The sequence below is a fragment of the Neolamprologus multifasciatus genome, chromosome 18 (genome assembly GCF_963576455.1).
Source record: "Neolamprologus multifasciatus chromosome 18, fNeoMul1.2, whole genome shotgun sequence".
Taxonomy (NCBI): domain Eukaryota; kingdom Metazoa; phylum Chordata; class Actinopteri; order Cichliformes; family Cichlidae; genus Neolamprologus; species Neolamprologus multifasciatus.
In genome coordinates this window covers 6653473-6679398 of record NC_140456.1, presented here as the reverse complement: position 1 = coordinate 6679398, position 25926 = coordinate 6653473, and the positions used below count along the sequence as shown (strand labels likewise).

The window sequence follows — 25926 nt, the reverse complement described above, 5'->3', positions numbered from 1 at the left end:
GCTCCGTGTATCGGCCAGGCTTCGTGACCGTACTTACATCCTTGATATAATCAGGGGTTATTGATTTGTTGTGGCGATCTATGGCACCCTCGGCTACAATAATAATGTTCAGCCTTTTCTTATCAGCACGATTCTAGAGGGATATAAACAAGCAAAGGCAGTTTAAAACATGACAGAAAATGTTTTGCATTGCCAAAAGCTGGAACCAGTAACGTAGGATAAGTCTGAGCGCTAATTACTGAGAGACCTTTGCGTTTCCAAAGAGCACCATGTTTAAAAGGTTGCCCTTCATCAGCAGACGTTTGCCACAATTTGGGAGAAGCTTCATATGTGAAGTTAACTGGTCATGAAAAGCAGTGTGCTGTAGAGACACATCAATAATTTACTTATACTATTGCTGTTAGCCAGCAGGGTTAGTTTAAAGTTGACTGCAGAACCTTATTTTATTTACAGCTCAGTTTACATGCAGTGTTCACATATTTGGTCCTTTCTCATAAAACATTTCTAAAAGACAATTTTGAAGTTGTTGAAAACTTTAAATTTAGAAATTTCTTTTTGTTTGGTAGTCTTTCTCTTTGCCCTCTGCTGTAATTTGGCTGAAATATACATTCAGTGCCATCAACAGTCAATCAGCTGATCTACAGGGTAAACTTTATAACACCATATTTCCCTTTTATTTAAAAACTTTTAAAGACATCAGATCATTTTAAACTGTATTTATTCTTTTTAAACTGTATTGCTTTTTGCACTGCAGAGGCTGGTGAGAAACAGTATTTCGTTTCAGGCTGGGTAACACAATACGAAATGACAATAAACTTCTTGAGTTTTGAGTCATTCCATATCAGTGTCTACTGAGCTAAAGAAACCATGACACCGAAACATGAATGTCTATAATATCACAATGAAACCTTTCCTATGTGTGTGGCATGTGGCAAATGTTTGGATTCAAAACAGAAAGGTTGCTCTGCCGTAGCTTTTCATTTTCATGTTTATATCCACCAGCTGGTCCAGCTTCTGGTTCCCCTCTGTGTCAGTCTGAAACACAGCTCTACTCACATCCTTTACAAAATCAGAGGTAATGTGTTGTCCTTGTCGGTCAGTTGCGCCTTCAGCAACTATGATAATGTTCAACCTGGAACCTCGAGATCGAATCTGGACAATAACAAGAATACTAATCATATGAGACTGACTGGAAAATAAAAAAACAAAACAATGTTCTTCAGGTCTTCAAATGGTCTGTGATAAACATTAGAATAGTCTTGTGTTTATGTGGTGGCCACATTGGACTGGCAAAGAGTCAAGATGTAATCGAAAGCTTGTGGGGTTGACGGCCACAAGAGTCAGGTTCTTCTCTCAAACTTTTCTACCATATAACTTTCTTAACTAACTGCCATTACGAAACCCAATTTCCTGCGCTACTATTGTTAATGTATGAACAGACTTGAACTGAAGGCAACAGTGACTCAGGCAGGCTCTGTGGTGCAATGGATAGCGCATTGGCTTTCTAGCGGCTCATATCAGATGCAATTCACAGGGTGTGGGTTCAAATCCCACCAGAGTCACTTTATTAAAGTGTGTAGAGAACCTTTGTTATAGACCAAGTGCTGCTACATCTTAGCTACTGGCCAGTGTGATTTTAGTCATCCCAGCACGAAGCATCTTGATCTACTGGGACTGTGTAACCACCAAACTGGTTAGTTATTCAGGTTCACTAAACACAGAATGAACTTTAATGGTAGTCTTTCATGTGTTGCCAGTTGGCAGTTGAGCTCTAATTCAAAGTTTGTAGGTCTGAGTCCCATCAGAGGCTGCCATTCAAGGGCCTGATTTTCTCCAATTCTCCTGCCATTTAATTTTCAGTCATAACTGCTTTTATGGACTCTAATTTACAGCTTGAAATTAAATTGAAGTTTACTTATAGGAAGGTTTAAGATTACAATCGAATGATTTGGAGATTCTGGGTTGAGTTTTGCAGGTTTGCTTACTGACCCAACACCCAGCATTCAACAGGCTTTGTGGCGCAATGGATAGCGTTTTGGACTTCTAGTGATTTCCTTCAGATGCAATTTAAAGCTTGTGGGTTCAAGTGCCAACAGAGTCACTGTATTACAGGGGAAAACTATAAAGATTCCTGTTATACAAAAAATCTCACAGGAAACATTAAACTTTCTACTTTAGACGCTTAAAATTAAATCCATGAAAAGGCAGCATGTGAGTCAAGCTGAAACGTGTAGAAATAGAAGCCCTTGTGGCACAACTAATAGTTAAACGGTTCAAATGTGAGTTCGATTTTATAGTGAAAGTCGAATTTGAGGGACTCCTGCTTTACTGTGGATAGCTGGGGAAGTTTAAAGATGTCTGCTTCCACACACAAGTCACAATTCTGTGGAAAAGACTGGACGAAAACTGGAGTATGGTACCCTCAGAGCATTGTGAGAAACTGGTAAAATTCTGTGGGTGCAGATGTCCTGACGTACATCAAAGCAAGCACTTCTACACATTATACTAAGTTCTGACAGCTGTAAACTTACAATATGTCATTTATAAGTTTCTTTATTGTGACAGGGATTACTGTTCTCACTTTTTACACTGTATTTTCAATTTGCTTAATTATTCTAACATATTTTCTGTCATGTAAATCTTTATTAGAAACTTGCTTAGCTAAATGACTTCTGTTATAGGTCCCTAGCCAAAGACAGAAAACGATCCACTCTAATTAAAACATAAGCTACTACAGTGGAAACAGTGTGTGTGTGTGTGTGTGTTTGTCACCTCAGACAGTTTCTGACACATGTTGTCTTCCCATCCATCTTCAGGAGGCATTTCTGGGATAAAAACCCAGTCTGCTCCACATGCCAGGGCGCTGACCAGGGCCAGATATCTGCACACATACACAATTTATAAAATCATACATTTCAGCTCTCACTAAAGACAGTTCTTTTAGTCTCTTGCTACACAGAAATCTCACCAAAGCCAGAATGCACTCCACTCACTACCCTTATCAGTATGCCCAATCAGCAGGCTCTGTGGCATAATGGACAGCGCATTGGACGTATAGTCAACCACGTGTGATGCAATTCAAAGGTTGTGGGTTCAATTCCCACCAGAGTCGATTTTTCGCCTGCTGTCAATGCTAAATTTTCTGGACCATGGTATTGCACCTTTGCAGTGTCATACAATATATCTGCATAAAATACTGCTTTGACATTTTAGCTGGAGTCTGACTCGTCTGTATTTGAACATTCCACATTTATCATTTGACATTTTCAAAGTCTTAAATATGCTTTCTAAAGAATTTGATTACATACTTGAAAAAGGTTAAGCATATGATTTTGTGGCCACTAAGACTAAGTGGATGTCATGCAATATTATGTATATGTGTGTGTGGAATAAAAGATGCCTACCCGCAGTGTCTCCCCATGACCTCCAGGACAAACGTCCTCTGGTGGCTATAAAAAAAAACAGAAATAATGTCAAAAACAAACAAAAAAAGAGCATTTATGCTGAAACTCAGTGGGTTGATCTAAATTTGTTCAGTAGAGGGGGAACAACCTTTACCTTACACTGAAGCATATAAAAAAACCCACAGTTTATATCTTTTCTATTAAGACCTCTCTCAGAAATTGTTCACCTCTGGGCAGTGGTCATGATGGCGTCCACCACCTCAATGATCCGATGCAGGGCCGAGTCGGTGCCAATGGTCATGTCAGTGCCGCAGAAGTCGTTGTCGATGGAGCCAACCATACCGACGATGTGGAGCTCGGAGTTTCTCTGGGTCGCTTCCCCATCGATCAAACCTAAACAAAAAAACAAGGAGGGAGAAAGTCTCCCTTTACACTTGTAAAAGCAGGGCAGCTTGGTGTTAAAGTTAAAAACAAAACCTCCTGTTGTGAGGAGTCACCTTGCTGCAGGAGCTCTTCCAACAGGCTGCTCCATTCCTCCCTGAACAGGTTGGCCCCAGTCAAGCTTCCGTCTCCACCAATCACACACAGGTTGGTGATGTCACGCTGCACAAGGTTGTGTGCAGCTTTCAGGCGGCCCTCATGGGTACGGAAATCTTTGCAGCGGGCACTCCCGATGACAGTTCCACCCTAATGTAAACAAACATTACAATAAAACAAAACCTGTCATGATTTTCTTCATTTTTTAATTTTTTAAAGATTCTTTTGGCTTCTTTTTAGGACATTGTGTCCTCTTAGACTGTATTTTTTCCAGTATCGCTGACCTACAAGATCTTTTATCCCCATTGTTCACTCATCAGTGAAAAGGTCTCATTGAACTTCAGTATCATCGAGCTGCAAGCTAAAAGCATTGTCGCCTGTGTCCCTTTGAGTAAAAGTCACTCATGTCCACTATGACAACACGTACCAGCATAAGTACTATAGAGGTTTCCTTACCAAACACTTTTAATGATGCTAAAATGTCTACAGTATTTACAAAACACAGTAATTTTCTCAAAGCAGACTGAGTTTGTTTCACTGTTTACAGCCCATTAAGAAGAAATGTGCGGTGTGTGTGAGCTGAACACTGATCTGCTCACCACTTGCAGCATGCTGGAGACGCTTTCCCACTTCGCCTCTTTGATGTTGTCTCCACCGTCCACCATCCCCTGGTAACCCTGAGAAGAGCAATCAGTGTGACAGACATTCACCGGATTGTTGATAACTTGGAAAAAACTGAAAAAAGTTTTATTTTTTAACTGACAAATGAAGAACGGTGCGCGATATTTTTAAATTGAACCAAAACTCAATAGGAACTTGAAGACAACCCTGTGGGTCAGGTTGAGCTTTTTTAGGGAACTGCTGTGTTGTGTTCAGGGATTAAAACTGCGAGGCGATGGTCCCAAACCAAAATAAAAGCACTGTGGCACTCAGCTGTTATTACTCAGAGCCCAGTGGTTATTTGAAGCTGATGGGGACATGACAGTGCGGCAAGTGAAGGATGAAGCCTGCCCTTTGTAATCCAATTATATCTACACTGAGACCAGATCACGTCTGTCTGCCCCCGTCGTTCATGGCATCATGTCCAGTTAAAAATGCACAAACTGTACATCCTCAGACATTCAATATCGATGACTTTCAGAGACTCAGGAAAGAAGGAGTTACTACAGTTACTATCACTATCAAATCATTATTTCCATCGGCAGCACGTTTAAGTTCAAATGCTGTTACAGTAGGTGTGATCTGTGATAGAGCCCAAACAGTGGGCGGCACTTGTCAAAGTAATATTCACATGAATGCCAGAGGTCAAGGTTTTCCAGTAGAAAATTTATGATCCAGGTTACATGCCAGCTGGTCAGAGCACATACTGTATCCAAATCCATGCCCTTGCTTCCAGTAGGTTAAAAACACAAAACGAGCCCATAGTGGGTTCAAATTTCCATGTGGACACAGTTTTAAGGGTCAATACACTCCACTTCAATCAAATGTTCACACACAGACACTCCAAGGGCACCACTTTCATTTTAGTGTGACAAGTGTGGAGGCCAAGAAGACAAAAACAAGGTCACTACCTGTAAAGGGATTAATCTGGAGATCTTAATGACTGAAAAACAAAGGCTTAACGACCAGAGCCGTAAACAATGACTGTAGTCAGTGTGGGTGATTGAAGGTAATCTTTTCAAAATAGCACCTAAACAGCATGAAGTGAGGTGAGAAATGCTTAAATCTGTTGGAACAGAACAGCTTTCACAGAGCAGCTTAAGGAGACGAAAATGAAGTGGCGGGCAGCCAACACTGTGCAGTTTTTGATTTTTATGTGTACAGAGGTTTTTGCAGCTACACTTGGGTGAATTTGGGTGAACAAAATATAATTTGTTTTGCAACAACAGGCAGTAACAGCACAATGACTTGTCTGTGGCATGTTTGCGTTTCTCTTCATAAACCTGATTTGACACAATGTGATTACATCTATGCAACCCTGCAGATACGATGCATTTAACCTCAATAGAAAAATAAAACAATGAAATTCACATTTTAAGTTTTGAGACTTTGCAGCCACCTGAATGACTCCTTAAGGTCAAATTCAGTTACAAAAGCAGAGCAACATGCAGTCTTGAGTCCTGCTGGCTGTATCACAGACAAGCACAGCTCGATAAAAAAGACTCGTCAGTTCTAATTTAGTTCCTCGTGTGGTGTGACGGACACTGCAGACTCTCCTGGGGCTATGTCTAAAGCCTGAGTCATGCCTCACCTCATGGATGAAGTAGACCTTTGCTCCCACATAGATGCCCATCCGCACGACAGCCCGGACAGCTGCATTCATACCTGGAAATAGAGAAAAAAAGAGTTTGGGGTTGATACAGAAACAAACAGTGTTTCTCACATATCACGTTTGACAGGTTGGGAAATGAACCATGTCCGTCTGCGTTAAACTGCGAGCCTACCCAGGTTCTTTTTCATGCTGACAAAGGGGTCTTAAAGATATTTTTGGTGTCAGCTAATGAAGAACCGCCATGTTCATTAAAACTGCAGCACAGCGACTAGCAGCAGTTTGACCTTTTCAGAGGATGTGGGGGAGACAGAAACTGGAGGTAGAAAGTAGTTAACGTCAGTCTTATTCTAATGTGCTTTTGACATTTAAGAAATTAGATCTGTCAGTGAACTAAATAAACGATGTTTCCATAAATGTGATTGTATAAGCAGCAGCACAAACAGGGCGTGGCAGAAAGCTAGACAGACCAGCAGATAACAGGAGCGGTAAACTTGATCGAAAAAAAGGGAGACAGGGAGAGGAGACTGCAAGTGAAAATCCCTCTGAGGATTTTGTGTCAAAACATAAAAGTGTCTGAAAGAGCACTTAGTGAAATTAGAGACAGAACAAAACATAAACCTTGAGCTAAGTCTGGTATCACAGTGAAGGTGCAGTTTTACATCACCGAAGACTCCCATAAAAGCACGATGACGAGAAATATCTGATGTGTAAAAACGCTGAGAGAAGGTACTGAAGGTGGTATTGATGTTACTTTGATTCTGTGTCACAACCTGCATACAGAATAGGAGCTGTAATAAAACTTTAATGATCCTAACGCTAGGTGTAATAAGAGAACCTGAAAAAAAGAAACAAGCTCTACGTATCAGCCTGGGCTGAAAATAACAAATACATCTTCCACTGTTTCATCTTTGAATTTTGACTTATCAGTGAACTGATTATTTACCAAATTAAAGGTAAGATAAGCTAAGATAGACTTTATTTGTCTCAGAAATGGGTAATTTACAATTATCTTATCTTATCTTAATAATAAACAGTTTTAAGTTATTCTGAAAAAGACATCCAATCAACAAGACGCTGAATCAGCTGACTCTTGGCTTTTTATGCCATTAACACGTGAAGTGGCTGAATCATTATCGTAATTGCTATTGATTATTTCTTCTTTCCATCAGCTAATCAATCAATCTAATAGGGTCAGTGCATAGCAATGAATAAAGAGCACTAAGAATATAGATGACTGGTAAAAAAGAAAAGGTCACTTTAAAAATTCAAAATAGGGATAAAGAATTAATTAGCCAATTATGGAAAAGCATTGGAATGACGAGCATGTTAGATCTCAGTGAGTCCAGTTTGGTGAGGCATTGCATGCATCCCAGAATTTAGCCCAGCAAGCACAAGCTAGCACACTCTGCCAACTTAACCACCTCGCCAAATTTCTTCCCACACCACATGGAGTAAACAACCCATCCCTTTTACTGGCCCTTGTCTGCAGAATGCGTATGGGATGGGTCTACTCCTTGGATGACTATGTCACGATTTTGGCATTACTACAAGAGCTCAATTCACTAAGCTTGGCAGAGCCAACGGGCCATGGCAAAGGGCCAGAGCTAAACAACAAAGGCTTAGCTGGGGGGGAAAAAGTTGAACATGAACTCTTCTGGAAAGGCATTGCAATCAGTCAAATGTGTGCAATCATACATTTTTTGTAGATAACTATAAACAAAGTTTTCTGTTTACCTTGCAATGATTGCAACAGACAGAAATAATGGTTTAAGTGGCGGCCACTGCATGGGCAATCAGCTTTAGATAGAGAAGCACTGATAAACAGGCTGACATCAGCCTTGTTGACTGATATCAGGCTATTAGCAAATAAGATGACAGTGTCAGTGTCAGTGGCTAATATCGATCTCTCAAGTCACATCATTTTGTGTTTGATGAATGTTCAAATATAATTTGGTAAACAAAGCAAACTAATAAAAATAAACGTATTAATAATGTATAAAAATACTGTATCTCAAAACTATCATATGCAGGAATTCAGACAAGGACTGTTTGTATTAATGAGGGGTTTTCAAGGGATCCAAATATCCATAAACTCACTTTTCTGTCAGTGGATGACTCAATAAATCAATAGCTGCCTGCAATTTTCTGATAAGAGACTAAAAATATCTCTTTTTTAATCTTTGTTTATGTTTTCCCCACTTCTCTTATTTATGATCATTAACTACCTCGTTTAGGTAAAAGAATGAATTATCTTGCCCATTACCAAAACTACTCCTGCTGACCTAGAGGAAGTAGCAACGGCATTATAAGGCAGGTGACATCTAAGACAAATGCACTAAGGGGTGGGGGTTGGGTGGGGGAGTCACCCAACACAAAAAGAAACACAGTATGGAGGCCTGGATGTGGTTTCAGCCTGTTCAGTGTTTGCTAATGAGTGCTGACAACACAAGCTAGTGTTGCTAAGAGACCTGCAAAGTGCTGATTGGTCAGAGGGGACCTGGCAAATGTGTGAAATTGAGCTGAATTGTGTGATACTATAATTGAGTTTTACAAAATTAGAAAGAAAAAATGAATAAGGATTTCACAGACAGATAAGAGCGATCAGCGACCGTGAGTACATCTCATTTATCATCTCATGTATGTGTATGTGTGTGTGTGTGTGTCGTGTCCCAGCTGAGCTCTTGGATTAAATCACAAATCATGAAATGCTGTTAGTATTTCCTCCCAGACTGCTGCAATGACTAAACGCCTCCAGCTCAGTCTGGGCATGTATTCTCCGCAGCGGTCGGAAAATCTGCCTAGGCAAAAATTTGTCATTGCACATGAAGCACCGATATTCCTTTGGGTTCAGAAAACTGTAAAGTTTGCTAAATGAAAGTCTGAAAAATAGCCTGTAATATTTCACAAAACTACCGACTGAAATAAAAAAGGAAATAAGGAAAAGCATAAAGATCCTCTTTAATGATTCTTAAAACTTTAGCATTACACTGTCTTACATTATAACAGTACCATGCAGTTACAGTTCATTTCTTTGGTTTGTATTTGTTTTGTATTTTTTAATTTTTAATGTCTGGGTAGTTAAAATATACACGTTCAGAAGAAATGTGGAATGGAACCAGTGCTCATAGACATCAGAAACTTTGTCCACATGTGATTATTATATCACAACAAACCTAATTGTTCTTGGTGACAATGGCAAGCGGGGAAAAAACCTCCTTAAAGACACTCGAGGCTGTTAAAGGCTTCTACTGCAGAGAGATTCTCCAGGAAAGGCATTCAAAAGCTAGTCCTGCTATCTTTTGACCCTGGTGAGTGGGACTGTGTGCGCATCATTTTCACACCGCGGGAACAATGTCCAAGTGTAGTTATAATTAAATCTCAGCTGCTGCCAGGAGTATGCGCTCTTACACATTGTTACTACAGAGGCTGGCTCTATTACATTCTACACAGGTGCTCATGTGCTGCCTTCTGCTGCAGAGACAACTGAGAAACGAAATATTCATCCACTCATAGAGGAGCCTATAGGCACCGTGTGTTATGTAACAGCCTGGCTCAGAGGCAACAATGGCTCTGCTGCTGCTCTGCACGCATAGAGCCGATACTACACTCCAATATCGATATATAGAAGTCCAATAAATACACTCTAGTGGTGTTTCTGGAACATCACATGAATGAATGGTGATGCTATTAGACACATAAAAATACCAAAATCACTGTTTCACCTTTAAAAAAAAAATGTTCCACTTATATCAGGCTGTCGTCATAGAATAGATAAAATGACATCCACACACAGTAACTTATTTACGTTTCTTTTGCACATTGCACATCACAGCACACCAGCTCGCCCTCACGTAGGCGATTCAACCCTTCGTGACTTCCGGATGACTACAGTGACTCAAGGACAAAGGAAGTCACTGCAGGTCTCTTTCAAAATTAGGGCCCTGCAGCGGAAAGGGGAGGGGAAACCCTTTACTGTGAAAGGTTATGCCGGAAGACGAGTAATTTAGTCTGGCTTCTTCACGGTGGTCCTCCTCACGACTCATCTTCAGTGATGCAATACGTGTATTTCTGCTGAAACATGACCCTTTTTTAAAATGAGGGGAAGTTGCATAAATCATAGTTAATATAAAGAAATAAGATGACATTTAATGGCGTTGTCAACTTTTGCCTGAACCGATAATTTATAGGGATTTTAATAATAACAAGAATAAGAATAAGAATAAGAATTTCCATCAGGAGGTGTGGACTTTATGCTTTTCCACCAAAAGCAGTGGCGAAACCTGACTGAGTGCACACCGCAGTGTATAGCACTATCAGCTTTGGGTTGCTGTTTAGATCATGCGTATGCATTGGACGCGCACAGGGACGCAGGACACACAGGCAATCAATACAGGAACACAGCCCATATAGATTCTGCAGTGGTGCAGAATGCATGATAAGGAAGCGACTCCCCACGTAAGAGGATTCAATTATTTAATTACCGCGAACACTTGTTGATTTCGTTGCAGCTTTCCAAACTGCCCCCCTCATCCCTGCTGCAATCCGAGCATATCTTTTTCCAGCAGGTCGTGATTGCTACTACTACTTCATACCTCCTCAAGCGGTTATAAATAGTCTACTGCAGCATCCATGGAAAAATGTGTAAGACAAGGGTTTCAGGGCAGCTGTTGCGTAATAGTCGCTGTGATTTGCTTAATACCTTGTAAATAATGGGTATCAAGAAAAAATAAATATATACAAGGCAAATAAAATGCATTATTTATTTTTTCATGTAATTATGCACCTTGGTTGACCACCACGCTTTTTGACAAGCTTGGAGGGGATACATCCATTGTATCCAGGCCTCTAGGTAACATATTTCTCCAAATCTCCACAAAGAGGTAGGGAGTAAAATTAACCCTACAACCACACTAGGGGAAGAACCGCTTATACTTAAAGTAGCCTAACTCTGGCAGTGCGTGCCACTTTGAGAAAATGTATATATGTGCGATAGACCACGTCAGCCTCAGTAAACACGTCTGATAGCATATTTTAAGAGAGGAGTTTATTCTCCTGGTGCTTTCTCGGCAGCACTTTTACGCAAAATTATCTATTTTCATTAGGGCAGGAGCGCCGTCCGATAATGGAACCTCACTAAGTTACCTTGGGCATCTCCGCCGCTGGTCAGCACTGCGATGGATTTACCAGCGCCGGATAGATTCTCAAAGAATTTCCGGGTGTCCTGTCGCTTTGGTGCCGATGCGCCAGCCATCTCTGTCTCCTTGGCCCCTGTCACCTGTTAAATAAAAATGTTAGATTTACTCTTCTACAAGCAGCGACCAGTAATACTGTCAATAACCGTGACAGAAGAACTACTGGAGGACTGCAGTGGTTACCGCCCTCTTTCTCATCATACACACCCCCTCTGCAGAGGTCCTACATTTAGTGAGATGAGTCACTGCATGGCGGTTTCGGTAGCGCAGTGGGGTCAAGTGTCAGGTTCTGGGGTCAAAACGAGGCCATTTGGCCTTTCAAAGAGCGAAACTGCCCTGAAGTCATTAATTGCTCAGCCCTTTCACTGAAATCCATCCAGCCTTCCTATGTAGTGAGTCACAGTGAAAATGCGCAGGAAGTTACGTTTTTCTACATCTAAATCATTATGACAAATTATTGCTTTGTTACAGAAATCTGAAGGTTTTGTGCCTTTCGCTGATCTGCAGTTTATATAATGTACACAGCTTGTACCTAAAAGAGTGGCCAGTGACTCTGTCTTTATGATTCTCCTAATTCTGCATAGAAGATGCTAAAAAAGATGCTGGACACAATCCTTTTGGTTCAAATTGACACGATAGCATCAGTTGCTGCTGACTTGTAGACACCCAAACAATGCTTATCTCTGTTCCAACACATCCCAAAGGCGCTCTATTGAATCTGGTCATGGGTACACTGTGAGTTGGACATGATCACCAACAATACTCTGGTAGGTGTCTGTGAAGGTTCTCAGTCATCCAGGTCATCGTATTCAAAGGAGCTTGCAAAGAAAAGTGTCTGGACTTCTTTAAGTTACTTGAAGACGTTTCACCTCTCATCCGAGAGGTGTGGGAGTGTCTCCCCTAGTGGGAGTGTCCAATGAGAGTGTTTCAATGAGAGGTGAAACGTCTTCAAGTAACTTAAAGAAGTCCAGACGCTTTTCTTTGCAAGCTCCTTTGAATACTCTGGTAGGTTGTGTCATTTGCACAATCCTCAGTTGATACTAAGGGGCCAAAAGTGTGCCCCCCCGCCAACATATCATTACAACGCCACCATTAATACAAGAATACAAGGCAGAAATAATCCATGCTTTCATCTTGTGAAAGTCAAATTGTACTGTACCAACGCAAAAGCAGAAATCCTGATACATCAGACCAGGAAATGTTTTTTTCCATTCCTCTGTTGTTAGGTTGAGCCCACATCGGGCTGTTGGAGGCCTTAAAAAGAGTGAAAATTGCCATGAAGCCATTAATTGCTCGACCCTTTCACTGAAATTCAACAACAAATATGCTTCATGAAAAACCTCAGAGATAGTGTGTTTGTTTGTTGTAGCATCAGGACACACCCAACCAAACATAATTATTTCATTGACTGACTTGTCTTAATATTACAACCTTTAAATAAATAACGAGTAACCCAGTGTTCCTCATTTCTCCAAACTTATTTCCAGGATTCTCAAGCACCTTAAAGAAGTCTAGACACTTTTCTTTCCAAGCTCCTTAGACAACGAGTAACCCCTTTTTAAAAAAATAAAAACTAAATGCTATATTTTTTGTGGCATTAACTGGGTCGCTGTAACAACCCAACATAAATTATTCAACTTAAATTCTGCTTTTAAAAGCTCATTTCCACTTTACTGTCTGGGAGAAACAGCAGAGTGATGCATCTTCGCGTTTTTCCTCCCTTCTTTGGCGCTCGCGAGCCGCTCTTAGAAACCAAAGCCAAAGCCAGTCTGCCTGACTGACAGCTTGGTCCACCAATAGAAACCCAGATCACGTCCCATGGAACATTCCAACCAATTATAGCCAGGAATATGCGCCTTCATTCAGGAAATAATAGACTTTGAGCAATAATTCATAAATTCCTTTGTAATCCAAACACTAAAACCGTAGAGTATTACAAAAGCGTGGACATCTTACATAACGTAACACCAGCAGATTAGATTATTAGAAGAGAAAATATCTAACGGCAGCACCAGAGAATAAACAGATACAAATCCTCAGTCGTTGCTTAATATTCTCATGTCATCCTATAGGAGCCGTGTTTTTTAAGGATCATTTCCTACATCATAATTTTGAATTTCAGACATTTGGAAATAACAAAAATATTTCTAATCCAATCATAAAAACGCTGCAGATAGAATTGGTGACCTTTCACGAATCCCATGACCTTGAGTAATCCTCTGCATGCTATAGGCTTTATCTACTCAAGCCCCACGTGACTTCTCACACTTGTTGCCAGCCACATTTCATAATATTAGATTCATGACAAAAACATTTATCTGAAGGTATGCTGGAGCAGTTTTCATATCTATACTGGTGGACAGAAGACAGTGCCTGCTGCTGCCTGATTAGATTTGAGGGGCCATACAGAGTGCACTGGTCTCTGGACCAGTTCCAAGTTTCCCTGTGCAGAAAACAAAAGAGCCTCACGAAGGCAGGGTCTGTGTGCCGTTGTGACATTTTTGCTGTTCCTCACTTGTCCAAACTTAAATAGGGAACCACTCTGGACGCCACATGATTCCCGGATGTGTCACACAGTTGCACGGCCAAACTATTTCCTGCGTTACCCTCAGCATGTCAGATATACGAGAATAAACAAACTGCAAACTGAAACTAAAAACTGACACTTTAAAAGTAAATGTCTGTGGAATTTTAACAGTGTCTGATCATTGATTAGTGGGGTGTGTGGGGCTCGGGGGAAGGGGAATTTTCCCAGGATATTAACAGGTGAGGAGAAAGGTCTTTGGGCCATGGAAAGGGATCATAAGTCAGCTCTATTTCAAGGCACTTGGGGTATCCATCAATCATGCGGAGGCTACGCACCACCCACATTTTAGAGCACATTTATCCCACATAACTTACATTTATTAACATTTTGTTGTGGTGTTAAGGTTAAATATAAAGTATATAAAGACTGGGATTCCCTGGGACTGCAAATGTCACTTTTTATCTAAGGGATTCACATGTACTTCCTCCTTTATGGATGAAATTAAAACAAAGACACAGCTCAGTTCAGTAAAAATAATTTATTTACAGTGGCATGAATCATAAATTAACAAGCAGCATTGGCAAAAGCAACATTAGAGTCGACAGCTTGCATAAAAATGTGTGAACGTCCGGACTTCTACATAAGAAAATAATTAATGAACTGTATGCACTGGACTGTGTCACAGCTGAGATGTTTAATCACAGTAGAGAGGGTACTTCAAATAGCGATGAGAAAAATATTCTTCGACACATGCATTCTCCTTCTGTTTTGCTCTAATTTACCACTGCGGGGTTATCAGGATGTCAGACACATTTCATAAGTGGAAAGAAGGAACCCAAGAAAATCAGAGCAAGTAACTTCCTTAAATGACTCTTAGAGGGGAAATGAGTCGATTTACTGACATTAGAGAGGAAAGGGGAGGAAAAAATGTGTTAGGGTTGACCCAGAAGCTTTACTCAGGGGTTATTTTACCAGTGACAGAGATTACTCTTCCACTGGTTCATTTTAAACATCCCCAAAACTTAAAACCCACAAGAAGTAAGACGTTTCTTGCATGACCACGGTCGCGTAAGAACATTTAAAACACGTGACTTTGGCGCCACCTTCTGGTAGAATCACAAATACATCCATAACAGACCAGTTGATCCTGTCTCAACCTTTTGAATCAAAATAAAAAGAAAGGAAAAAAATATAATGGCCATAATTACAAAGAAGGTAAAATCAACAACAAAAAATGAACAAAAAAAACCTCAATTTAGTTAAATGGTAAAAAAAAAAAAAGGATCTTAGATTTCATATATTACCCTCATATATAAGAATAAGTTTATCCAAATGGGAAATTCATATGTCTGACGTATGTCATCTGGTATATGACTGTTCTATTACAGAGGTTATCGATTCCTGTTCTGATTCCCAGGGTTTAAATTATGCTGGTGTCTCTTATTTACAGGTAAGGTGTCCTTTGGTGTCTGATGCATGGCTTTATGTCATCAGGGCCACTGACCAGTCACTTCCAACATGTGAAGGGTGCGTTTTAACAGAAACCACAATCTTTTTTCTAAAGCTAACTGAAAAAAGAACCAAACATAACCAAATAGTTTTTAGTGGCTAAATCCTATCGAGCAGTCTTTAGTGGCTATGTCTAAACCAGTGAATGAAAGCCAAATTTTAAATACAAAACAAACAGCAGGTGAAAACAAGTCCTGACACAAACCCCGATCTGCAGGCTGACAAACATGCATTTTGTAAAATTTTACATTTTGTGCGTAAAGCTGAAACACAGGTGGTGCTATGTAAAAACCCCAAGATGGGAACTCTTCACACTGAGCCTCCACCCCAATTATTTCTCAAGCACAGAGAACTGAAAAGTGTCAGATCTTATAAAGCAGAAGTTAAAATTTGCCCAATTTCAGACTAAATTGTTCTCACACTACTGTTTGTGCTGAGACAATTTCAAAACAACGAGAGATTTTTCTTTTTGGGGGGGGAAGTCAAAGATAAAGTTGCTGAAAAGTAAGATCGGTGTGAACAGATACTCATATGGAAACTTAACACTTCCGACAAATCATTCGAAATAATATCCAGTTCCACAAGTAGGTTTTTGTTTTGCTTTTTTAATATTTGGCAAATATTGAACTTTGTCAGCTATGAAAGGCAGAAATGATGCCTTTCTTGAACAGAAACATGGCCCTGCATTAGAATTACTTCAGTAATTCTTGGGCCACAGTAGCTCAATGTGCTTAACTGGGCGTGCTAAAAATGTAAAAAAAACACTTAATACCCATTAAAACCAAAAACAATGTTAGTCAGGTTAAATACCAGTACAGTGCAACCATAAATAACCATTTTGTTCTGAGTGACCACCTGTGCAGGCTCACGTCACACGAGGAAATCAAACATTAGCAGTTACTGTAGGTGGTCATTCATCCCTCAATGTGTGACATTCGAATACTCATGGCTTACAGTTCATCATCAGTTCATCAACATTTTTGGGGGCTAAAATGTTATGATGTGGAAACAAAGTGAGAAGCGCTACAGTGAAATTCATTTCAGTGTTACAGTGTGTATTTTCGCACCCTCTCAATCATATTGTCGTTGTTAGAGTATCAGATCACATCAAACAGACCAAGAAGTCTAGAAACACATGTTGCCAGTTACAGTCAGTTTTGTTCACAATTACAAGCTCACACGCACGAAACAGCACCTAAATGAACAGTACCTTGCAAAGTGATTGAATCAAAGTGGAAAATAAAAGTCCAGTCTATAGAAATTTAGATTGAAAACATTATAACTTTGCGAAATGGACAAAGTAATTTAGCTCTAGTTCTTCATTTACGTAAGGATTTATCCTTGGCGCAAAAAATGTCTGCATTGTTTACCAGTACATACAGTATGGAGACTTAAAGATGACAGCTTTAACCACAGAAACTCAACACAAAAAACAGTTAAATTTGCCCTTCAGCACAACCCAAGATTCAGCTACACACCTGCAGTGCAAGACACATTCTGGCAGGCTACAAGGTCGCGACCTTGAAGGGTCATTTCAGAATGAGCTGCAGTAGCATCGAGATTTTTTCTTTTTTTACTTTTACACATTTTTCTTTTCATTTAGAGGCAAAGCTGCATTAGAGGCAGAAATAAGCTCACTGGTTAAATCTCAGTGGGGAAAAGTATTTCTGACAAGAATGGTCTGAAAAAAGTAATGTGCTCAAAATAACAATAACGTTATTTTCAATGCTAACGCTAACATTTAGCCACGTGATACCATTCTAATTTAAGATGTTATAACGCTAATAGTGGCCAATTGTTTTTTTTGTACCAAAACCCTTGTTAGTCCAGAAAAACAAAAATACTGAAAACTAAGATCTTAAAGCTAGAAAACGAAATTATTATTGCTACTTAAGTGGAAAGCTAAATAGGTTAGCTAGTTTGTCAAAATAGCTTCAGGATTCTAGCAATAGCTTGTGATTTTGTAGCTGGGAAAGCTAAAGGGCTAGCCTGCAAACAGGGCAGAAAAGTGAATAAACTTTCACTTTAAGTGCTTCTTTAGCTTCATCTACTGATGCTCATTTAACCAACAAAATATTTCTGCTCTCATTTTTTGTTGAACTAAACTCCGAGCTGCTGCTTTACAATACCACTTGGGGCAAAAAAGGATATTAAAAATCTATGTACACTATCTATACACATTCACTTTCATTCAAAAAGTCATTAAATGGGGAGACAGGTCCCCTGTAACTACAGCAGTTGAAATATATTAATTTTAAATCGACATCAACATGTACCATTTGAGAGAATTTTTTTATTCTTGATATTCTTGATTGTTTTCTTTTGTTTTTCGTCATAGAAAGAATCTCTAAATCTTCTTTAAAACTATAAATAACCATAAAATATCTTTCATAAACCTTCTCATTGTCATTTTCACTTAGGCTCCAAAACCGAACCATGAAAGATATAATCCAGAGGCTTCATTTATACTCATCATCCTGCCACTTATGTTTTAGTTTCACACACGCACACACAAGAAACTTAATCCATCATAGTTACCTCAGAGACTCAGAAAAAACTCTGGTAATACACTGATCTGACCAGAGGACATTCAAACAGCAAACACTGTGTGTGTGACTATGTTAACTTGGGCAACTTGGGACCAATAACCTCCACACAAATTTTAATTCAGCAAGTTGCAAATTACCTATTTTTTAAATGGTGCTCTATGTAGCATTTTCATTATAGACAAGCTTCTTCTCTTTTTGGACATGTTTAGTACTTGCCCAAAATTTAAGGAAGTATAATAAAAAGTGAAAATTACAGCGTGAATTTGCATTTTTTTTTAACTAAAGTGTCAAAATGTGCAAGGAATAAGTTTGTTGCTTGCTCTATCCAACTCCAGCTCAACAAAGCATGCTGAAAAATGCTAGAGGTGGAGAAGTTTACCTCGTTTCTTGATGGCAATTCAAATAATATCTCCAAATGAACCCTGAATGTGCTACCGGTGTCTGATTACATACTATTACTGTGAAACCCTCACAACATCCGCTTTAATTGTAGAGGAAATCCGGGGATATTTCAGGAAAACTGAATATCATAGGTATTGAAATCAATTTTAAGATGTAAAGGTTGTAGAAATACAACCTTTACGCCTGCTTATGTGCTTTTCTTTCCCTCCTTGTAAATTTACATCCCCCCAAAAACGCACACACACCCACATTTTCTCATTTCTAGATATAACCTCCTTATCCAAACTTCTTTTTAAACTATAAGAAAAACAAAGCTTGAAAACTTTTTTAAAAATGCTACACAGAACACCTTTCAGTACTTTTATTAACTATTTTTTTTAGAAAAATTCTGTTTTAAAAGTCCTCTTGAGTGTTTGATTACTGTGAATACAGTGTTTGATTTGACTACAGCTTACAGATACATATCACATGTTGATTAGCTGATATCAATCAAAGAATAAGTTACATTGAAAACCTAAAAACCACAAATAGCTGGGGGTTTTCAGGATTATCCTCACGTTGGGCATTTGCTGTCAGGATGGTTCAGATGGCAGTTTCCCTGTAATGTCAGACTTTTGCTTGCATAAAATGTTAAGCAATGACTAAACCCACTGTGAATGTAGTCCTGAAGTTTGCACATGTCTCGGTTGTCCTCATGCTATAGAGCCTCTGAGTTGCCTGGTGTGACAGAGGGGCAGTGTTCTCATCAAGTCCTTCATACGTCTCTGTGAGCTGAGCTGAATGGGTGTCAGTGTTTTTGCATGGATTCCCTCACTGCTCGTCTCAACTGCAGCCTGGGGTCAGCAAAAATTCTGTAGAAGACAGAAAATCATCAAGGTAATTTAAATTACAGTCACTCTGATAACAAAGAACTGAACTGAGTTTTCTGCACTCATAAGTGGTTTCCAAGTACAAAAGATCAATAAAAGGGTAACAAATGATGTATCAGTTTAATAAACAAGGACGATCTGATCATTTGAATGCTTTCAACATTTTAAGATCTCTACTTGTTCTGGGGGAAGAACTTCGAATGCATTTCAATTTAAGTCTTTATGTTATTACAGACTTATACTCCACAGAATCAAAACTAATCATGTAACCAAAAACAAAACAAAAACAGATTTTTCACCCACACCTTATATCTGTTAAGCCCACACTGATCTCATTTTCAGCCATTAAAGGCTTCCAGTGCACATTTTAAACACAAATTAATGAATTTAAATCTAAAGACTGAAAGCAGGGCAATACCAAGCTAAGGATGGCAAAATCTGAGCCTAGAGTTAAACCATTTTTTATACTGTAGTGATGGGTGCACTTTTAAGCAACAGTGTACAGCCACATCACAGAGCATTTCCACCTGTAGCATACATTTCCCAGCAACCTGCAGCAATTACTGTGTATTACACCCTATGTTTTGTTACGTTTTACAACACTGTGCCTGTGCTAGTATTACAGAAACATCCGTGCAAATAGGATAGAAAGATGTTTTGAAGAAGTGCATTACTTACAGAATTGGATTCACCCTCTTGAGTCAGCATGTCAATCCCTGTTATCTGTTCCAGGATAAGGCTGCTTTCATTGCCCTGCAAATTCATAGCGAACAATTACAATTACAGCTTCTGCATGTGTGGAAAAAACAACATAAAAAGAATTAGGTGTGACAATGTAAGCTTGTATGAAGCACCTGTTCTGTATTCATAGAGGCCATGGAGCTCATCTGTCCAGACATTGGGTTCATGCTATTATTGCCCATGGCAAGGTTCATGTTGTTGTTGCCACTGTACATTCCTCCACCGGGTTGTGTGGAGTAGTGAGACTGAGACTGTTGGGGGTAGACGCTGAAAGAAGACAAGCTGAGTCAAAAAGGATAAAAAGAATTCTAAAAAAAAAAAGAAAAATAAACTAAAATGACTGAGACCTATTATGCTTTTCCTTATTCTCTGCCATGTGTGCATCTTTAAAATAGCTACTCTTTGTTCTGTATGTCAGCAATTAGTGTGGATATCCCTAATTTGGAAACAATAACAATTATAATAATATTTAGGAACACACAGCTCTGACTTTAAGGACAGAAACCATCTCAGAAGTAAGCTGGACTAACGTTACAAAGGCGCTAATACAGCTAGTTTTGGACAACAGAAGGCCAAAACAAGCCCCCAAATAAGGATTACTACTGTGAATATGCAAATCGACTCCTGTAGATGCCAATAACAGAAATACTCAGCTGTAAATAAACACAACATTTCAAAAGCATTTGCACATAATACCTGTTGCTGCTGGTGATGTTGGCAGGCTGAGGCCATCCGTTGAGGTCGGCACTAGGCTGGTAGCTGGGAGGTCCTCCCTGGTTCGGACCCTGGTGTTGGGTTTGGGGTGGACCTTGGTTTTGCTGCAACATAGGGTTCTGACCCTGCCCCATTCTGGGGGACAGCAAGGAGCTCTGCGGCGTGGTGGCCCCGCATGGAAAACAGGACACTGGATCCTGGTGTTGCTGCTGCTGCTGCTGCTGGCTCATTCCTACACGTCAGAGTGTCATAGACAGTTACAATAACACAAGTAAAAACTAAGACTTTATAATAATTTTCAGATGGTGGTAATCTGAACTAGTTAGACCCCAACATTATATGAAGATCTTACCAAAACGATAAAGTGAATTTGAGACAAATGAGAATGACCTTTCCTTTGAGACTCAGAGAAAAGTTTTTTACAGTATCTGAAAAATCATCAAAATCTTTGATTCACCAATGAGAGAGCCCTATAACTGAAAGACCAACCAGAAATGGAAAAAAAAGCCCAAACTCACCAACAGCTGGATTGTTAATAAATTAAATTCACACAAAATACTCAGAATGTCGTATTGTCCTCACTTCAGAAGATCGTTTTTGTTAAATGAAATTCATTTACTTCAGTTCTGGCAGCACTGACAGAACTTTTACAAGCCACCCCACCCCTTGTGATTGGTTTACGACAGTTACAATAAAACAATCACAGAAAAAAAAATCGACTTCCTTGTTCTTTTAAGTAATAATAAGAAAATAATTTTGCATCTGTGTTGATTAGCACAGAAAAAAAAGACAGCAGAAGGAAAAAACTAATCATGCAGCCTTCACCAACACCCAGTCATGAAAAAAAAAAAAGACCGCCACCACAAAAAAAAAGTAAAAAAAACTACTGCACATCTTCCATGAAGCACACACAGACCACTGAGATGCTGCTGCTGTGCTCTCATCATATACCTGCACTGCTGAAGTGGAAGGGACTGTGGTGTGATGGCGGACTCATTACACCTCTGTATTGCCCTCCCACATTTCCCATCATGCCCTGACTAGCCAGATGATGGCTGGGGGAGTGAGGGGAGGAGAAGGGGCTGGAGGAGCTTGGATGAGGAGGAGAGGGCAGGCCTGTACCGTAGCTGGAGGCCGAGTAGGGGAACTGCTGTGGGTTGCCCTGCGGGAGCCGTGGGTTGGTCCCACCCATGGGCATTGGCGTAGGAGCAGCGCCTCCAGTGGGCATATTGGGTGGCATGTTGATGCCCTGAGTGCGCATCATCATGGCACGCTGCTGCTGCATGTGCTGCTGCTGCTGTTGTTGGCGTTGGCGTAGGTGGTTGGTGAGGTACTCGCGCTGCCGCTGAGCCATCATCTCAGAGTTGAGGGTTCCCTGCAGGAGGAGATGCACATTTAGGCATAAGGATAAGGAGCAAAAAGGGGAAATGATTTGTGCTGTTAATATTTAGCATGTGTTTACAAGAGAATAAAGTGTTCATGCAGGCAAACCGACCTGGTTTGGTACATTAGACCGTAGAGGTAGATTCATGTTGGAGACTCCACCCATCTGGTTCACCATTGGCTGTCGGTTCTAGAGAGAAGGCAGAGCAGCCCGGAATTAAAAACAAATATGATATTGCAATTTTTCCTTTAATAAATGCCTTAAAATACATTCGGTGCATATGATTAATTGATGTGCACAAGTACTGAAGCACTGATCTGGGTGTTTGTAAGAGTTTTGCATTCACCTGCAACCCATTTAAAGAAAAAAAAAGAATTAAAATCACATTTTTGATTCAGATGGGTTTTGAAAAAAAGTTTTCTTTTATAAATAAACTTCACTGTTTCTCTGCTGGCACAATAAATGTAAAGCTGGAAGTGTAAAAGTCGTGCCACACATCTGAACAAACTGCTAATTGCTGCTAATTTTAGTGACGTTTAAGGGACAAAGCGTTTTGCCTTGACTCTCCACCAGGTGGCAGCCTGGACCAAAACACCAACTGTGTCTTTGTTGGCGTAGACAAATTTTAAGACAAAACAAAAACTGAAAATCTAGATAAGCACAACATTTATGTAGTAATACAAACACACCAAAGAAAATAAAAGTGTTTCACATAGAGAAATTAGACAACAACAGCTTTTCAAAGAGAAATCCTAAGGTGTTACCAGCTAATAGTATAAGGTATGTGTATGAATTTGTCTGTGCATATTTTGCCGTTTCAGCTGTCAACTGCCTAAGCAACAAAAAAATGCTGATTAAGCCAGAAAGCTGGAAAACATTTGTGCTTTTGCTGCAGTTCAAACTCAGTGAACTGTGATCGTACTTAGGTGACATTAAGGGATAGACATGACTATAAATATATGTAACTGACTGTCTGCAAAGCAACTGATGGCCTTTTAAACCCGGTGACTGCTGGAGTCAACAACAACGGTAACCTTTTGCTCCCTCACTGTACTGAATTTCCATAAGAGCGTTGCTTTACAAGACAAACTTTACTTGGAATTTTTATTTGCCCCAACCACCAGTTGCATGCAGAAATAAGTGCTGGCTTTTTTAAGCAACAAAGAGAATCAGAAAGAAAAAAGAACCAAATGGAGGAACTTGTTACATTAGCCAGGTCACATCTTTGAATTTAATCTAATCTTCATGCTGAGTAACTAATTATAATTGTCCTTATATCCATTTCTGTCAGAAAAACTGGATTGATATTTAATCTGCAGTACTTTATCTTTAATAGTATGGCTCTGTTCTGGGACCTCACTGCCCTTTGACATGGGATGGCAAGACTAAGGCAAGAACAGCAGCAATACCCCCCTCCCCAGAACTGAGCAAGCACCAGTGAGAACAGGCATAATATCGACTATGTCAGAAATAGCATGAAAAGGATGAAGCTGGGTTGCAAAGTGGTTTGCAGAGGCAGAAGAAACTGTATGCAGGACGACACAGCTTAGAAAGGACACCCTAAGAAGGATGTGCTTTCTAAGAAAGGATCAGCACTGCCAGCTCCACTCTGCCCACCTGCCAAAACTAATGCCATGTTCAGCTTTTTGTTAAGCACTATTAGCTACAAGTAACGCCTACACAACCTGTAACTGCTCTGTCATCAAGCATTGAGCACAACCAACACTGTAATACAGTATTGCAACATCAATGTAATATTGTGTACAGTAAAACGTCTGGAAATCTGGAAAAAATAAAAGAGTGAAATTCAAACATTTGGCGCCACCTACCAGCTGAGCCTGGAGTCTGTGCTGCAGCTGAAGCCTCAGGTTATTGGGCTGTGGGGGCATCATAGGATTAGGCCCCCCTGGTCGTATGCCAGCCTGCCTCGGCCCTGCACCTCCAGGCATTCTCATCATTGGGGGATAACATGTGTGCGGCATTCTCTGAGCCCCCATGTGGCTTCCCATAGATTGGCCGTGATAACCACCATCAGGAGGCATGCCACCATAACTTGCCTGACCTGCATAGTGTTGACTGTAGAGAGGAGGCTTCATGCCAGCTGCTGGGTCCGAGGAGCCCAGGTACTGCTCCTGGTCTGGCAGATGACCCTGTAGAGTGGTGAAAAGTGCTTCACATGTTATTTACCAAAACTCCAAAACAGGTTATATGTTTAGCATAGAGTGGCTTAAAGGAGCTCACCTGTCCTGCCAATGTGGGGATTCCCAGCATTTTGTCAATCTCCTCTAGACCCTCGTAGTCCTTTAGCACCGAACACAACTGGTTCAGTAGAGCGCCTTCATCTGGCTGGCCCTCAGACCCTGTGCCGCAACACCCCATGCCATCCTCCTGGGGGACACTGTATGGTGGCCTGGAAGGTAAGTTGGCATTATTATCACACTAGATTCAGTGCTTCATTTTCTGCTTATGATGACTCTTCTCTTATGCCATACCTGCTTGGATTTCCATAATGATCCATCATCATTCGGTCTGGCCAAGGAGCAGTCTGATTAGGTGGAGCCTGCTGCTGAGGGTAAGGAGGCGTTGCCATGTCCATCTCTGCTGGGGAAAAATACTCAGAATATCAGAAACAGCGTAGAATTCGAGGAGAGAAGAGTTTCTGTTATTTGCCCATTTTCTCTTACCGTTGCTCATCATCTGCATATTAACCATGGCTCTGGATCCAGATGGAACACTGCCTCTTGCAGGGAGTGCAGCATTCATGTTGGGAACAATACGACCAGGTCCAACTCCCTGGCCCATTACTGGGCCTGCAGAGCCCCCCATGGGCCCCTGGGGACTCCAACCTTGCTGCATGGAGCCACGCATTCCTGTTATGGGGAAAAGATTCATTCAAAGGTTATTTAGTATTATATATGTATTTGTATGTATGTATTTGACATACATATTTGCTATATAGCCAGAAATACACCTCAAAGTTATATCTTGTTCTGCCTCACCTGTGTTAGTCATTGCAGCTTGGTTAGCCATGCCCGCATGGGGTCCCATCATGCCTTGTTGCTGCTGCTGTTGCATTAAGTGGTATGGGCTACTGTTCCTGTGCTGAGGAGGGAAAGCCCTGTTGGTGTGAGGGGAGGGGCCCATGCTGCTGTCAAGAGACATGCTCCTTATTGGAGGACCACCTTGAACCGGATGGTTGGGCCTGGGACCATTAAAGCCTGCTAGGAGGAAAAACAGTATTTTTTATTCCCCATACAGTACTGTACATATTTAGAGACAATCTGAAGATTTTCTCAATATTTAGCAAGTTCAAGATGTTGGAATGGTGCAATTCAGTCAAACACAAACACTGTGTTGCAGACGTACTTGCGGGGCCGATGGGAGGGAAGGGTCTGTGCTGGGTGGGCGGGCTGCCGCTGTCTTTCATCTGCAGAATGTCAGAGATGATGGTCTGTTTGTCGACAGAGGAGGCAGGTGGCACAGAAGAGGAGGAGGATGACGAGGGATCAGCACCCCTGGTCGGTGGTTGACTGGGGAACAGCGGCTGCTGCTCCTGGCCACCACTTTGCAGGTTATCCAACAGGTCCTCGAGCTCATTGGTCTGAGACCAGCCACAGGGAAAAAACAGGATTAATAAATAGATTATTTATAGGATAAAATGACATAAAACACATTTTACATCACATTATACACACGGTAGCACCAGTGTGCCACATTGCTGCATTACATCCAAACATACGTTGTGACATTATTTTCAGTGAAGGGCTCTTGACACAAAAAGTGCATGCTTTCATGTGACAACATGCAGAAATAGGTTTCGAAAGTA

At 40.5% G+C, this 25926-nt stretch overlaps 2 protein-coding genes across 14 annotated transcripts in view; both read right to left on the bottom strand.

Moving 5' to 3' along the window:
* LOC146497242 (ATP-dependent 6-phosphofructokinase, platelet type-like) overlaps positions 1 to 11594 on the bottom strand; it is a 33888-nt gene extending 22294 nt beyond the window's left edge. For 3 of the 8 annotated variants that reach the window (XM_085140367.1, XM_085140360.1, XM_085140359.1), the window contains exons 1-8: positions 11356 to 11594; positions 6193 to 6266; positions 4541 to 4618; positions 3902 to 4091; positions 3632 to 3797; positions 3405 to 3449; positions 2773 to 2881; positions 38 to 133 (exon numbers count right to left, since the gene is read on the bottom strand). In XM_085140367.1, coding sequence (XP_084996493.1) covers positions 38 to 133; positions 2773 to 2881; positions 3405 to 3449; positions 3632 to 3797; positions 3902 to 4091; positions 4541 to 4618; positions 6193 to 6266; positions 11356 to 11464 — 867 coding nt within the window. In that variant the 5' untranslated portion in view covers positions 11465 to 11594. Of the gene's footprint in view, positions 1 to 37; positions 134 to 1056; positions 1153 to 2772; positions 2882 to 3404; positions 3450 to 3631; positions 3798 to 3901; positions 4092 to 4540; positions 4619 to 6192; positions 6267 to 11355 lie in introns of all 8 variants that reach the window. The other 5 variants (XM_085140366.1, XM_085140364.1, XM_085140363.1 and 2 more) reach the window with 3 other exon arrangements.
* A 2861-nt stretch (positions 11595 to 14455) lies between these two features.
* Positions 14456 to 25926, bottom strand: part of LOC146497241 (nuclear receptor coactivator 2-like) — a 54888-nt gene continuing 43417 nt past the window's right edge. For 2 of the 6 annotated variants that reach the window (XM_085140376.1, XM_085140375.1), the window contains 12 exons: positions 25467 to 25701; positions 25100 to 25321; positions 24785 to 24970; positions 24593 to 24701; positions 24342 to 24510; positions 23930 to 24250; positions 22212 to 22289; positions 21668 to 22091; positions 20699 to 20948; positions 20116 to 20269; positions 19940 to 20014; positions 14456 to 19243 (listed from right to left, as the gene is read on the bottom strand). In XM_085140376.1, the coding sequence (XP_084996502.1) occupies positions 19232 to 19243; positions 19940 to 20014; positions 20116 to 20269; positions 20699 to 20948; positions 21668 to 22091; positions 22212 to 22289; positions 23930 to 24250; positions 24342 to 24510; positions 24593 to 24701; positions 24785 to 24970; positions 25100 to 25321; positions 25467 to 25701 (2235 nt within the window). In that variant the 3' untranslated portion in view covers positions 14456 to 19231. The remainder of the gene's footprint in view (positions 19244 to 19939; positions 20015 to 20115; positions 20270 to 20698; positions 20949 to 21667; positions 22092 to 22211; positions 22290 to 23929; positions 24251 to 24341; positions 24511 to 24592; positions 24702 to 24784; positions 24971 to 25099; positions 25322 to 25466; positions 25702 to 25926) is intronic. The other 4 variants (XM_085140380.1, XM_085140377.1, XM_085140378.1 and 1 more) reach the window with 4 other exon arrangements.